Source organism: Vulpes lagopus, chromosome 10, assembly GCF_018345385.1.
Source record: "Vulpes lagopus strain Blue_001 chromosome 10, ASM1834538v1, whole genome shotgun sequence".
NCBI classification, from domain to species: domain Eukaryota; kingdom Metazoa; phylum Chordata; class Mammalia; order Carnivora; family Canidae; genus Vulpes; species Vulpes lagopus.
In genome coordinates, this window is record NC_054833.1 from 39793926 (window position 1) to 39809081 (window position 15156).

Sequence of the window (15156 nt, forward strand, 5' to 3'; positions counted from 1 at the left end):
TACTCTAATGTTGATAAATTTAATACAGATCATGAGCAGCAAAATAAAGATTTGACTTAGTTTGAAGCTATTAAGAAATGTGAAATTAACTTCAAGATTTACCTGAAATAAATGAAGTAAATCAAAAAGATATATGCACCTCTCTGTTCATTGCAGCATTATTTACAATAGCCAAGATATGGAAGCAGCCTAAGTGTCCATCAACAGATGAATGAATAAAGAAGATGCAGTAAATATACATAATGGAATATTACTTGGCCATAAAAAAGGATGACAACTAGCCACCCATGACAACATGGATGGACCAAGTGGGAATTGTGCTAAGGAAAATGGTCCAGACAGAGAAGATAAATACCATATGATTTCACTTATATGGGAAATATAAAAAACTAAAACCTATGAGCAAACAAACACACAAAAAGAATAGAAATGGATTCATAAATACAGAGTGGACTGATGGCTGCCAGAGGGTAAATGGGGTGGAGAATGGGTGAAATGAGTGGTGGTGATTAAGAGGCACAAACTTGCAATCATAAAATAAGTAAGTCACAAAGTACAACATCCATTCCTGATAAAAACTCTTGACAAGGCAGATCTAGAGGGAACATATATCAACATAATAAAGCCCATATTTGAAAAACCCACAGCTAACATCAAACTCAATGGGAAAAAACAGAGTTTTCCCCCTAAGGTCAGGAACAAGACAAGGATGTCCACTCTCACGACTTCTATTCAACTAAGTTCTGAAGTCCTAGCCACAGCAAGCAGACAACAAAAAGAAGAGGCACCCAAATTGGTAAGGAAGAGGTAAAACTTTTACTATTTACAGATGACATGAACCATATAGAGAAAACCTAAAAGATTCCACCAAAAACCGGCTGGAACTGACAAACGAATTCAGTAAAGTTGCAAGATACAAAATTAACATACAGAGATGTACTGCATTTCTATACACTAATAATGAAGCAACTGAAAGAGAAATTAAGAAAACAATCCCATTTGTAACTGCACTACAAATATTAAGATATCTAGGAATAAACCTAACCAAAGAGGTGAAAAGACGTGTACTCTGATAAAGGAAACAGAAGATGACACAAAGAAATGGAATTTCATTCTCAAAGATTAGAAGAACAAATATTATTAAAATGTCTATATCACCCAAAGCAAAGTACACATCAACGCAATCCCTATCAAAACAGCAACAGCATTTTTTACAGAACTAGAACAAACAATTCTAAAATTTTTAAGGAACCACAAAGATCTTGAATAGCCAAAGTAACCTTGAAAAAGAAAAGCAAAACTGGTGGCATCACAATTCTGGACTTCAAGTTCTATTATAAACCTGTAGTGATCAGTACAATATGGTACTGACACAAAACAGACACATAGATCAATGGAACAGAACAGAAAACCCAGAAATAAATCTACAACTATACAGTCAACTAATCTTTAACAAAGCAAGAAAGAATATCCAATGGGAAAAGGAAAATTTCTTCAATAAATAGTGTTGGGAAAACTGGACAGCTACATGCAAAAGAATGAAACTGGACCACTTTCTTACACCATACACAAAAATAAATTCAAACCATTTTAAAGATCTAAATGTGAGACCTGAAGTCATAAATACTGTGAGAACACAGGCAGTAACCTCTTGACATTGGCTGTAGCAACTTTTTTCTAGATACTTCTCCTGAGGCAAGGGAAACAAAAACAAAAATAAACTACTAAGGCCATATCAAAATAAAAAGCTTCTGCACAGTGGTGGAAATGACAAAACTAAAAGGCAATTATGGAATGGGAGAGGATATCTGCAAATGACATACCCGATGGAGGATTAGTATCCAAAATATATAAAGAACTTACAAAACTCAACACCCAAAAAACAAATAATCTAATTTGAAAATGGGCAAAAGACATGAACAGACATTTCTCCAAAGATCTACAGATGGCCAACAAACACATGAAAAGATGCTCATCCTAACCTACATCAAGGAAATGCAAACCAAAACCACAGTGAGACATCACCTCACATCTGTCAGAATGGCTAAAATCAACAACGCAGAAACAACAGGCAAGGATGTGGAGAAAAAGGAGAAAAAGTCCCTCTTGCACTGTGGAATGCAAACTGGTGCCACCAGTCTGGAAAACAGAATGGAGGTTCCTCAAAAGTTAAAAATAGAGCTATCTTACTATTCAGCAGTCGCACTACTGGGTATTTACCCAAAGAATACAAAAACACTAATTCAAGGGGATACATGCCCTTCTATGTTTATAGCAACATTATTTACAGTAGCCAAGATATGGAAGCAGCTCAAGTACACTCTGACGAATAAAGAAGATGGTGCATAGATAGACAATGAAAATTATTTAGCCATAAAGAAGAATGAAATCTTGCCATTTGCAATGATTTGTATGGAGCTAGAGAGTATAATGCTAAGTGAAATAGGTCAGAGAATGTTAGAGAAAGACAAATACCATGATTTCATTCATAAAACAAATGAGCAAAGGGAAAAAAGGCAGAGACAAACCAAGAAACAGACTCTTAATTATAGAGAACAAACTGAGAGTTACCAGAGGGAGTGGGGTGGGATTTGGATCAAATAGGAGATAGGGATTAAGGAATGCACTTGTTATTAACACTGAGTGATGTATGGAATTGTTGAATTACTATACTATACACTTGAAACTAATAAAACAATGTCAGTTGTACTTCAATCTTTAAAAAAGGAAATATAAAATTCAAATATACTTCAACATACTGTCATTTCTTCATGGAAGTAAATTTTCTTAATAAATATAATGTATAATATTTTACACTGGCAGTATTCATAATAGCAGCATAATGAGAATCCTAATTAATTCACTCAATAAATACCTAAGTGATCAGTCTGTGCCAGGATCTATATTTAGTGTTGTAGAAACAGCAATAAACAGAACAAAAATATCTGCCTTAATGGAAGCTTTAGGGATGCCTGGGTGGCTCAGTGGTTTAGTGCCTGCCTTCTGCCCAGGTCGTGATCCTGGGGTCCTGGGATCGAGTCCCATATCAGGCTCCCTGCAGAGAGCCTGCTTCTCCCCGTGCCTAGGTCTCTGCCTCTCTCTCTGTGTCTCTCATGAATAAATTTTAAAAATCTTAAAAAAAATGAAAGCTTCATATATAATCTCAGTTCTACAGACAAAAATAACACAGGAAAGGGGACAGACAGTGAAGACATAAAATTTCAAGTAGGGTGCTCAGGGAAGGCCTCACTGAGAAGGTAACTGTATTTCACAATGTGTAGGCATGTAGGCAATATAAAGGAATATAAGAAAATAAAAAAAATATAAGGAAAATGGGGCAGAAGCTGGAGGGAGAAGTGGTCTATTTCAGTGAATGTCTCTTTTAAGATAGATAAACTCACAATGTTTGCATGCTAATGTGAATGATTCAGCAGGAAACAAAGAACTGATGGTGCTGGAGAGATGACAGTTGCTTGGATCATGTTGTTGAGTAGGTAGAAGGAAATATACCAACCCAGGTGAAGAGGGCAAGAGTAGGCCTTGGAGAAAAGAAGGCAAGCTAGCTATCCACAGCATCAGGGGAAAGGCAAGAGCGTACAGAATGATGAAGGTGGGGGAAATATTCGGTAGAAGTTCTCTGCAAACACTTCAGATTTCCCACAGAAACTGCAAGGGCCTCAGCTGAGAAAGGGCAGGAGAGGAAGTGAGGTTTCGGGAGAGGAAGGGTGGGGAACAGTCATCAAAGAGGAGTACAACTGTGGAAGGCCCAGGGAGTGGAGCATGATTACGCAGGAAGCATTAAAGGCTGTTACCCTATTGCAAAGTTAAGAATTATAAAACTCATTAGTTTAAAAACCTTACAAAGATTCCTACTGGTAAAATAAAACACTATTATCATTTCTGTAAGATCTTTTCTACCAATTTTTAGTTACCCTTGTGGCTCCAAACTTCAAAGAGGCCAACCAGAGTTCATTATGCAAGTATTATCCTCTGGATCCTCATACATATGTATGTATATCATTTGTGTTCTCTTTGCACTCTCTTGTCCTAATTATGCACATGTATAAACCCAAATATACATATGTACTCCCTAACACCTACTGTGAGAATTCATAGCCTACAACTAATTCAGAAATAATAAAAGTAACAGTCAAGAGTAATCAGTAACTGATTACATACAACACAGATGTCAGAAAGTCCACAACACAAAAAAATAAAAAAGAAAAAAGAAAAAAAAAAAAAGAAAATCCACAACAATAAAGTCCAAAAGCAGGGGAAGACTGGAAGTAGGAGACCAGTAACCCAATGTACTATAGCAAAGATTATATAACATTAACTTGGTAACTTACTGCAGATCGATCCAGGAAGAACTGATGAAACTCAAGGAAGACGCGACGAGTCTCCTTGGAATTGGTCTGCTTATACAGGTCTGAATACAGATAACAAAGCTGTAGTAGAGGGAGAAATGGATAAGAGAGTAAAAGAGAGAAATCATGAAAAACGTCATCTATTAGATGTTCACTGGGCAGGAAAATTTCCAACAAGTAAGCCACCATAAGCAATGTCCTCATTTCTACACAACCAAGTTTTAAAAAAAAATAAATCAACTGTATTTTAATTATCTTATCTATATGATATGTTTAGAAACTCATCTTGCAGAAGTGAGAGGTTTTACGGTATAAGAATCAGTGTAAGAACTCTGAACTGGCTAAATGAACAAATACATTACCAGTGTGGCGGGGTCAAACTGTGAAACTACATGGTGTAAGAAAACAGCCAGGTGAGCAGGGCGAGATTTCAGCAGTTCAATGCTCTGGAAACAGCTGCACTGCCCATTGATCTAGGAAAGTGAAGTATGGATACATCAATAACTCCACACCCAGGTGCACAATGTAAGGCAAGCACAGTTAAACACAGCTACCTACACTTCACTTTGACCTACCCTAAAACAACTCAAGATTTCAAAAATTTCACTGAAATTTATTAGTACATGAGCTTATGGAATTTCTTCCCCTGAAAATTAATAACCTCTTGGAAACAGGTTGAAAGAAAGCCCATCTTAGGAGAATATAAGTTTAGAAGATGATGATCGAGGAGCTCAGGTGTCTATAAATCAGGATGCAAAAAACAGCATTAAAAACACTTCTAAAAATGTAAGGGGAGGCTTTCTGCCTAATAATGAAATAGACGTCTTCCTTTCCTTTTGAGCTAATTGCAAAAATAGTGGTATGAAAATGAAGAGGTATAATTTTAAGCAAGACAACTCTAAGAAGATATTCCCGAACTACACTGAACACAGAAAACTAGGAGTTAAACTTAAGGAAACCTCGAATCACAACTTCCATTTAACTTCTCACATCCAAATAGAGAAGAAAGTTAATCTAAACAAATAACACCAATTCTGCATGATCTCTTTCAGAAAATACAAGAGGAGGGAATGCTTCTCGAGTTATTTTCAGAGGCCAGCATTAAGGGTACCTGAGTAGCTCAGCGGGTTAAGGGTCTGACTCTTGATTTCACCTCAGTGGGGGAGCCCGCTTGGGATTCTCTCTCTCTCTCTCTTTCTCTCTCTCTCTCTCTCTCTCTGCCCCTCTCCCCACTTACGTGCTCTCTCTCTCTAAATAAGTAAATAAAATTTAAAAAGGGGGCCACAGCATTACTCAAATACCAAAGACATCATAAAAAAGAAAATGACAAACCAATATCCCCCATAAAAACCAATGTAAAAATCTTCAACAAAATAATAGCAAACTGAATCTGGAAATATATACAAAGGAAAATACATTATGGCCAATTGTAGTTTATTCCAGGAATGCAAAGCTGGCCAACATGCTAATATCAACGTAATTTACTCTATTTAGAGATTAAATTAAAAAAAAAAAACCCCACACAATCATCTCAATTATTCAACAAAGTTCAATATCCATTCATGATGAAAAGTCTCAGCAACCAGAAATAGAAGTAAACTTTCATAACCTAATAAAAAGGAACTACAAAATACCTATAGCTAACATCTCACTTAATGATGAAAGACTAAATATTTTTCTCCTAAAGGCTAGGAGTAAGGCAAGAATGTCCTGTCTTAGCACTCCAATTCAACCTCATGGTGGAAGACCTAACCAGTGCAATAGAGGTACAAACAAGAAATAAAAGATAAACAGGGATGCCTGAGTGTCTAAGCAGTTGAGTATCTGCCTTCAGCTCAGGGCGTGATCCCTGGTTGGGGATCAAGTTCCATACTGGGCTTCCTGCGGGGAGTCTGTGTCTCCCTCTGCCTATGTCTCTGCCTCTCTCTCAGCACCTCTCATGAATAAATAAATAAAATCTTTAAAAAAAAAAGAAAAGATAAACAGATTGAAAACAAGTAAGTAAACAAGGAAATAAATTTGGTTGTCTATGTCAAAAATCCCAAAAAGTTATTTTAAAAAGCTCCTAGAAGTGGTAAATGAGTTTATTAGTAAGACCATGGGATACAAGGACAAGAATCATGCCACTCACATTTCTATATACCATCAATAAACAACTGGAATTTTAAATTAAAAAAATATATATTTACAATTATACCCCCAACTCCCAAATTGAAGTACTTAAGTGTAAATCAATCACTTATCAGCTTTAAAGGCAAAGCCATTTCTTCTGGTCAAAGCTAAACAATCCAAGCAATTAAACAATCTCAGTTCTAGGACACAGCTTTAAATCTTTACAAATATAATCCCAGTCTCCAAAAAGCATTTATTTTTTTGCAACAAAATTGAACACATTGAAGAATAATCCGTGTTTTAGAAAAAAATGTCATCACCTACCTGTTCATGTTCAGTACCGAAATCATCATCCTCTGCTCCAATAATATGAGCTGCTATACGGGGAGAGGGGCTCCCAAAGAGAGATTGGGTATCCTGGTAACATGCAGAGAAAAGGAATAGAAATTAGCTCTTGGTCAAATTCACAGAATGAAGCCAAATCATCAAAAATAAATGGTTCACTAGGGATGCCTGGGTGGCTCAGTGGTTGAGAGTCTGCCTTTGGCTCAGGTCTTGATCCTGGGGTCCTGGAATCAGGTTGTGATCCCAGGTCCTGGAATCAAGTCCCGCATCAGGCTCCCCACAGGGGGCCTGCTTCTCCCTCTGCCTATATCTCTGCTTCTCTATGTGTCTCTCATGAATAAATAAAATCTTTCGAAAGAAAGAAAGAAAGAAAGAAAGAAAGAAAGAAAGAAAGAAAGAAAGAAAGAAAGAAAGAAAGAAAGAAATGGTTCACTAAAAGATTCCGTTTTATTTTCTTTTAGTGATTTTCAAAGAAGTGGTTCTCAAAGTTTCAAGGCAATCAACTGCTTTAGCAAAGAAAAGCACAACAGTATCAACTGTTTCTCGGGAAGAAAAAAAACTTCCTCTGGAAATAATTAACACCTTTTGCTCACTATACTCTTGGATATCTGATTTTAATCACTCTGTGTGTACTCCATTCATTTCATATAAACCTTGTCATAGGCAGAGAGTTGGCTTATGTAAACAATTAAAATTCTAAAGAGCTAGTAAATGAAGACAACAGAACAAAGGAAAAATGAGAGCAAAAATGATAAGACAAGTGAGGAGAGAGGTTAATACAAAGACTTCTATTAACATCGCATAACTGAAAGCTGTCCCTTAACCCTGTTTTTTCATTTTCAATTCATTTTCGTAAGTGCATAATGCAGGGTTTTTCAACCCTGGTACTGCTGACATTTGGGGCCGGATAATTCTTTGTTGTGGGGGCTGTCCTATGCATTGTACGATGTTGAGCAGCATCCTGGGCGTCCACCCACCCACTACATGCCAGCGGCAGCCTCCCAGTCATGACGATCAAAAATGTTTCCATACACTGCCAAATGTTCCCTGAGGGACAAAAATCACTCCTGGTTGAAAATCGCTGGCATAGTGCAACAAAATTTTCAAGTAATCACACAAAATTAAAATCATTTTGTACAGAAACAAAGAACCAAAATTGCAAACATAAATTGTAGGTTGGCAGATCTCCCTCCCATGCAATGGCTCCTCCATTTGTCAGCTCACTTGCAAAGTTGGATTTAGCATGAAAAAGGTAGTGTAAAGGCATTAATGTAAATGTAAAAAATATGGATGTTTGAAGACCACAAATACTAAAATCAAAGGCCATACAGTATGAAGATAAATACAAATTTGGGAAGATCTTGGCTCAAACCTGAGAGCAATTGAACATGCAGGATGTGACGCTATCCTGATTCAGGGGTTATCTGTATAGGAGTTAATAGCTGAAGCTCTGCACATGTATCCACAAGATATAAACAGTTTAAGCACTATGTAGCTGTGGTCTTTCCTCCTCAGGTGTGGTGCAGAACTCTGTATCTGCATCTTCTAAACGTGATTCTGCCTTTTTTACTACTTGTTTTTTGAACCTCAAGGCTTTAGGAATTTTTTTAAAAGTTTTTTAAAAAAAAAGTAAAACGAGAAACTTGTTTTCAGTGGTTGTTAGACTCTAGCTGTTTCAGTGTCTCTAATTTTTCAATAGTCCTTATGTTGCTAATAACTGATGAGTCACAATATTCTGTTAAATCTTATACTATAAAACTTTTTGTAAATCTGATTAAAAAACAAAATGAGAATGCTGAAGTAAAAGCATTTACTTAAGAATATGCAAAATCCAGCAACTCTACTTCTGAAAAAAATAGCCAAATGAACTAAAAGAAAGAACTTGAATAGATATTTGTAGGCCCATGTCATAGTAGCATTATTCATAATAGCCAAAAGGTGGAGACAACCCAAATGTTCACTGAGTGATGAGTAGATAAGCAAAACATGGTCTATACATACAATGGACTATTATTCAGCCTTAAAAAGGAAGGAAATTCTGACACATGCTACGATATAAATGAACTTGGAAGACTTATGCTAAGTGAAATAAGCCAGTCACACAGAAGGACAACACATATGATGCTTCTCATAGAGGTTTCTAAAGTAGTCAAATTCAGAGTAAAATGGTAGTTGCCCAGTGCTGAGGATAATGAGGAGTCAGTGTTGAATGGGTACTGAGGTTAAGTTGGGGAAGAGGAAAATGTTCTAGAGACAGATATGGTGATGGCTGTACACAGTGATACATACAACTTGATGACAATGAACTGTTTACTTAAAAATTATTAAAATAGTAAATGTTATGTACATTTTACTACAATAAGTAAAATAACATTAAGCCACCTAATAATACCAACTAACTATCATGGAGTAGCTCTCCATTTATCGAATATTTATTAATAAGTTAAGTTTTTTCTCTCTCTACCTGCACACACACAATCCACAAATATCAGGTGTGTCTGCCACTGAAGTAGAAGGAAAGCTAAAGAAAGCACTACCATTTCATGGATTTCATACTCACAGTGTCCTGAATCACTTCACTTTTCTCTGGGTTTTCCTCTAGACAAATCCTCTCTTTCAGGGCACTCTTGGGACTCTAAAAAAAGACATTCAGTTCATTTCAATAGGCTCATCAGAAAGCGATAAGGAAAAATAAGGTTCTGAACTTCACATTTGTGTCTGAAACCACGATATACCTTTCATAGAATACTAAGCTCCACTATTTGTTTTCCTGACTTTGGCCAGACACTTATTTTCTCAACTGATCTAAGTTTTATGTTGATAAATAATATCGCATTAAGAGAACAGCTGTACTGTATCTCCAGGGCTGACAGCTAATTTCTACCAAATAATCCCAACTAGATGTATTTACGTACCTCAAACTCAATATGTCAAAATTAAACTCTGTCTTTATGACCTCTTCTACCCCCCTCTGCCTCCAACTCTTCTTTCTGTCCAAGTTAAAAACATTTTGGCCTATTTATATGAATAAAATTAAGCTTCTATGTTTCTGTATCATGTGAAAGTGATGGGTAGATTCTTATATAAAATTTACATGGTATGTCTAGGATGACCTAATGTAAAACAGAAACAATATGATGTGCAGAACTTCAATTCTGGAGGATGAGGAACACCCCAAAATATTCCTTTGAGGAGGCATTCTTCAGAACAGCTGAAAACGAAGTATAAGAGATTTTTGTGTGAAGATCAATTGGGAAGATGCATGCTACTTATACATATACCAAGCTAGCACAAGATAAAGACAATAGTAGCTTCAAACATAAGCCCCATCTTGGGGAAATGGAGGACTCTGGGTCTAGGACAAGAAATATAAAAGATAAAGCTAGAATAATCTTGTCACACCAAAAAGCAAGAAAGCTATCAAAGTTACTAGGAAGCCATGTTAAAAGAACAGAGAGGACAACTCAAGGGAGCTCCCACTGCCCCAAAGAGGGACAGTTTCAGCAACAACAAAAAGTAATGATTACAATGGACTCAAACACAATAAGCAAATATGTTAAAGTCTATGAATTCAAAATATTACACATATGCATGTGAACCCCCCCCCCCCATTGGTGACCTTTAGATTTTGTTAGGGTACCAACTCTATGTATCTGTTTGCAGTAAGCTAGTAAACTTCATTTCCTGTATAAGCTACATTTTAGGGTAATCTAAAAGCTATTAAGAGAAAATTCTTGTCAAATAATTCCATCTAGTAAACACAGAAGGAATGACAAAATTATAATAGCATCCTTTTGAAACCACTAATTAAATAATGGATGCAGGCATTTGATCATCAATGACTGGTAAGAACATTACATAAAAGCTTAATGGAAAAGTTGATTATGAAGGAACCATGCTGACATCATCTGAACACCTTCAACAAACCTACAGTCACAGAAAGACAACCAGACATTCACCTCCTGATATGATGTAACAGGATGTACACAGGTCCACCCATGCATTGTTCTTGCCAAACAACAGCTCTTAATCTGATCAAGACTCTAGATCTCACTAATGGCTCTCAGGAAACATAGAGGGATGAACACATTAAACACCACCATGAAAATACAATTAAAATGTGAGTTTGTTTTACTGGGCATATGACCCAGTTTCTGTCACACAGACAAAAAAAAAGGTAACAAATTAAGAGACTTAGAAACCAAAGGCTTAAAGACCTTGACTAGATCCTGACTCACATAAACCAACTGCAGAAAGATCATTATGAGACAATTAGAATAATCAAATTGCATATTAAGAACTGTGATTTGATGATAATGTTATTATGGCTGTATTTCTTGAAAAAGTCTTCTTTTCTCTTAAAAACACAGATTAATGAAATAATGTCTTGGATTTACTTGAAAATACTCCAGTATTTGGAGGGTGTGAAGAATGGGGTACAAAGACCATAGAATGGTCTAAACTAAAATAAAACTAAAATAAAACTAAAATAAAAACTAAAATAAAAAATGAACACTTGTTGATGACTTCTGAGGCTGATCAGGTACATAGAAAGGAATGTTATGCTAGTCTCTATTTTTGAATAGGTTTAAAATTCTTCCAAAACAAGTTCTTAAAAAACACCAGCCACAAATTCACAAAAATCTGAGAGGCAGATGCTCTAAATTTTAGATGATTTGTGATGAACTTGCTTCTACTGTGAGAACTGGGTGTTGGGTATTCAAAGCCTTTTCTGAGGTTAGCATGAGCAGGGAGCTTTACAATAAGAATGATATCACAAACATCACAAGAAGATTACTTTAGACAAGTAGAAAATGGAGAAAAATTTAAAAGCACTGATACAAAAGATAGAAGACTGATTGGCTCCTACAGTCTTAATAGAGTCCACATGGAACAAAGGTGGGAATCTGTAAGGAAAAAGCAGCACATCTTTAGCTTCACACAGACGCTTGATTTTTTTGTTGTTGTTTTTGTTTTTAAGATTTTATTTATTTATTCATGAGACACACACACACACACAGAGGCAGAGACACAGGCAGAGGGAGAAGCAGGCTCCAAGCAGGGAGCCCGATGTAGGACTTGATCCCGGTCTCCAGGATCAGGCCCTGGACTCCAGGCGGCACCAAACCGCTGAGCCACCAGGACTGCCCCACACAGATGCTTGTAAGAATTAAACGAATTTCTTATGTGTTCAGTGAATATCCTCGCCTGCATTCTATCATCTCTCACCTGGATTTCCACAACATCCGGTTTATTATTTACCCGGCTTCAATATCCTCATCTAAAAAATGGTGATACTTCTTTAATACTATTAGGAGAGTTTAGAAGAGTATTTGTACAGCATTAGGCCCAACTACTGGCACAAAGTAGGGAGCCAATATTTATTAGCCATTCAACATACATTTGGAAAGATCCTAGTAAGCTAAACAGTCTTCTGTCTCTTTATTCGAATTTGTTTCTACTCTGACATGTTTCTGACTATGCTTCTCATTTCTACATGCAAGATAAAGCCCAAACTCTCATTCATTCTGTTGTTCATTCAAATACTTACTAAATACAAATCATATCTCAGTCTCAAGTCACTGGGATGCCTATTTCTACACTTGTCAATTCATTCTGTGTTCCATAAAGTTATATATTTTTTTAAAGTTATATTTCTAAGCCACACATTTCATTGCAATGTTCCTCTAAATACAAGATAATATTCAAATTTTTCTTTTGTGCCATTTGTTGAAAATTCCTAATTGTAGGATCTGCCAAGCTTTGGTGACATAAAGTCAAAGATGTCCCTGTCCTCTCAAGAAAATATCTAATGGTAGAGATGAAAACAGACAGGAGAAACAGCACTAAATCTAAAAGGAGAAAGCAAGAAAAATCCTTAAAAACAGTTCTGCGAGAACATCATGAAGCCTTTTAGAACCTGAAGTCAAGCCTTTATTTCTAAGATAAACTCTAGCCATTCCGTCCATAACCCTAATACATCAGTAAAGTTTTCACTGCTCTCCCCAAATGTTATGCGTTTCTACTCCTCAGTACTTTCGTTTATATTTAGAGTACTGGTACTTTAGAGCTAGATGTAGGCAGATTACAGATTATCTGTGTAAGTTATTAGCAAATTCGTTAACTCCCTTTGGCCAGTTTTTTCTTTTGTAAAATTATGATAACAGCAGAATTAACTAAAATAAGAAATGTAAAACACTCATTACAGCATATGGTATGTATGCCCAGTAAGTGTTTTTTTGAGTCAGTTTTGCCCATCTAATCATAAGACTGCTAGCACTATCTTCCCCCTTGCCCCTCACCACTCCCCCCAAAAAAAATCCTCAAATTTTCCTTGAATGAAGTTCTGAGTCATTGGGCCTAAGCCTCAAAAGGTGGCCTGAATGATGGCTTTAACCAGTGGCTTTCAATTTTTTTTCCACTACCTTCAATAAGACACTTTACATTGTTAAAGCATGTGAACACACACATGTGCATTGTACGTTTATACATAATAAAAGTCACAAGAAGTAACACTTAGTTTATCTGTATCTTACAAAGCATTATTTTCTATTCTATTCCTTTGTTTTTTAAATATTTTATTTACTCATTCATTAGAGAGAGAGAGAGAGAGAGAGGCAGACACAGGCAGAGGGAGAAGCAGGCTCCATGCAGGAGCCTGATGTGGGACTCGATCCCGGGACTCCAGGATCACACCCTGGGCCAAAGGCAGGCGCCAAACCACTGAGCCACCCAGGGATCCCCTATTCTTTTTTTTTTTAATGCTAGCCCAAACCCACTAAATTGATTCCATGATCCACAGTTTTCAAAACACTGGTTTAGACTATTTTCCTTATCACTTTTAAAGAGGGTGATTGGGGTGCCTGCATGGCTCAATGGTTGAGTGTCTGCCTTTGGCTCAGGTCGTGATCCTGGGGTCCTGGGATTGAGTCCCACACTGGGCTCCCTGCAGGGAGCCTGCTTCTCCCTCTGCTTATGTCTCTGCCTCTCTCATGAATAAATAAAATCTTTAAAAAAATTAAAATAAAATAAAGAGGGTGGTCTATTCTTAAGTCATTATTCCTATCACTGCATACTACCTACAAAGGAATGCTGAGTAAGCAACAGTGAATTCGACTGGTCAGTACTCCTACGACCATGGTGGTACATCGTATTCATCTTAACAAAGATCCATCTTCATCTGGCAGTTTGGGGGTTAATCAAGAAAGTGTTACTAAACAAGGACTATTAACTCAAGTCTATCTAATAAGACTAAGGCTTTTCCTCTTTGTAATGGCAAAGTGCCCTGTGATTCAAGACTGAGTCACTCTGACCACAAATGGAATATTAACATGCTCTTAAAGATATCAACAGTTGGCCTCTTGGTTCGGTTAAAAAAAAAAAAAAAAGGCATTATTAACTTCTCAACCCACAAACAAGATGCCTGCTGGGAAATTCCACCTCCTCAAAAGAAACATTTGGCAATGTGTATCTAAGGGGAAAAGTGAACTCTGAACATAGACAACAGAGTGCAGAATTTCTGCTCATCTAATTGCTATATTAAAGGTGGTGATAAAGGTAAGTAATAAGAGAACACCTCTAATTCATGTAACTTAAAATCAAATATGGAAAGGAGCTGTAGAGAAGAAAACCATGATGCAGAACACTTACGTCAGCGCTGTCACTGCCGGGCCGAGAAGCATCTCCAGTGCAGTAGTCAAGTCTGCCTATTCCCTCACCAGGATCTGCTTCTACCTCACTGGCTGTCAGCGGCTCACCTACAGGCTTGGAGGAGGTAACTACAGCTCCATCCTAAAACAGATTAAATACACACACACACACACACCAACACAATAAAAGAAACATTCATTACCGACTGCATAAACAGACTCACACTGTCACCTAATTGGAGATTTACCAAAAATCTGGCCAGTTTGATGTGATCAAGGAGGCTTAAACCTCTAAAAACTTAAAGTATAAATAACTACCAATTCTGTGGTTCTAATATGGCATGATTTCAAAGACAGGGAAAATGATGTTTTAGCAAGGAGAATAAAAGTTCAAACTTCTGAATAGGGCAGAAAGGTAAAATAGTTGGTTAAATTAGATGATTCATATTTCCTGCCCATTATAGTAAAGATTATTACACTATAACTTCTCGTTAACTGCCTTCCAACACTTTTGAATTTCAATAAGTAGCCAATTCTGGAACACAATGCTATAATAGAATACAGGCTTTTAGATCAGGAACCACGTTTTTATTGTTTGAACAGAATAAAAATGTTGTCTTCGTTCAGTAATTATAACAACATAAAACTGTCAACATTACTGAGGCATAATACTCAAAATCTCA

The 15156-nt window shown here is 36.7% G+C and overlaps 1 protein-coding gene across 5 annotated transcripts in view; it reads right to left on the reverse strand.

Annotated features, from left to right (window-relative positions):
- The window catches only part of ARHGEF12 (Rho guanine nucleotide exchange factor 12), a 155541-nt gene that overhangs the window by 40739 nt on the left and 99646 nt on the right, over positions 1–15156 (reverse strand). For all 5 annotated transcript variants that reach the window (XM_041770740.1, XM_041770742.1, XM_041770739.1 and 2 more), the window contains 5 exons: positions 14475–14615; positions 9385–9459; positions 6804–6896; positions 4730–4840; positions 4350–4448 (listed from right to left, as the gene is read on the reverse strand). In XM_041770740.1, the coding sequence (XP_041626674.1) occupies positions 4350–4448; positions 4730–4840; positions 6804–6896; positions 9385–9459; positions 14475–14615 (519 nt within the window). The remainder of the gene's footprint in view (positions 1–4349; positions 4449–4729; positions 4841–6803; positions 6897–9384; positions 9460–14474; positions 14616–15156) is intronic.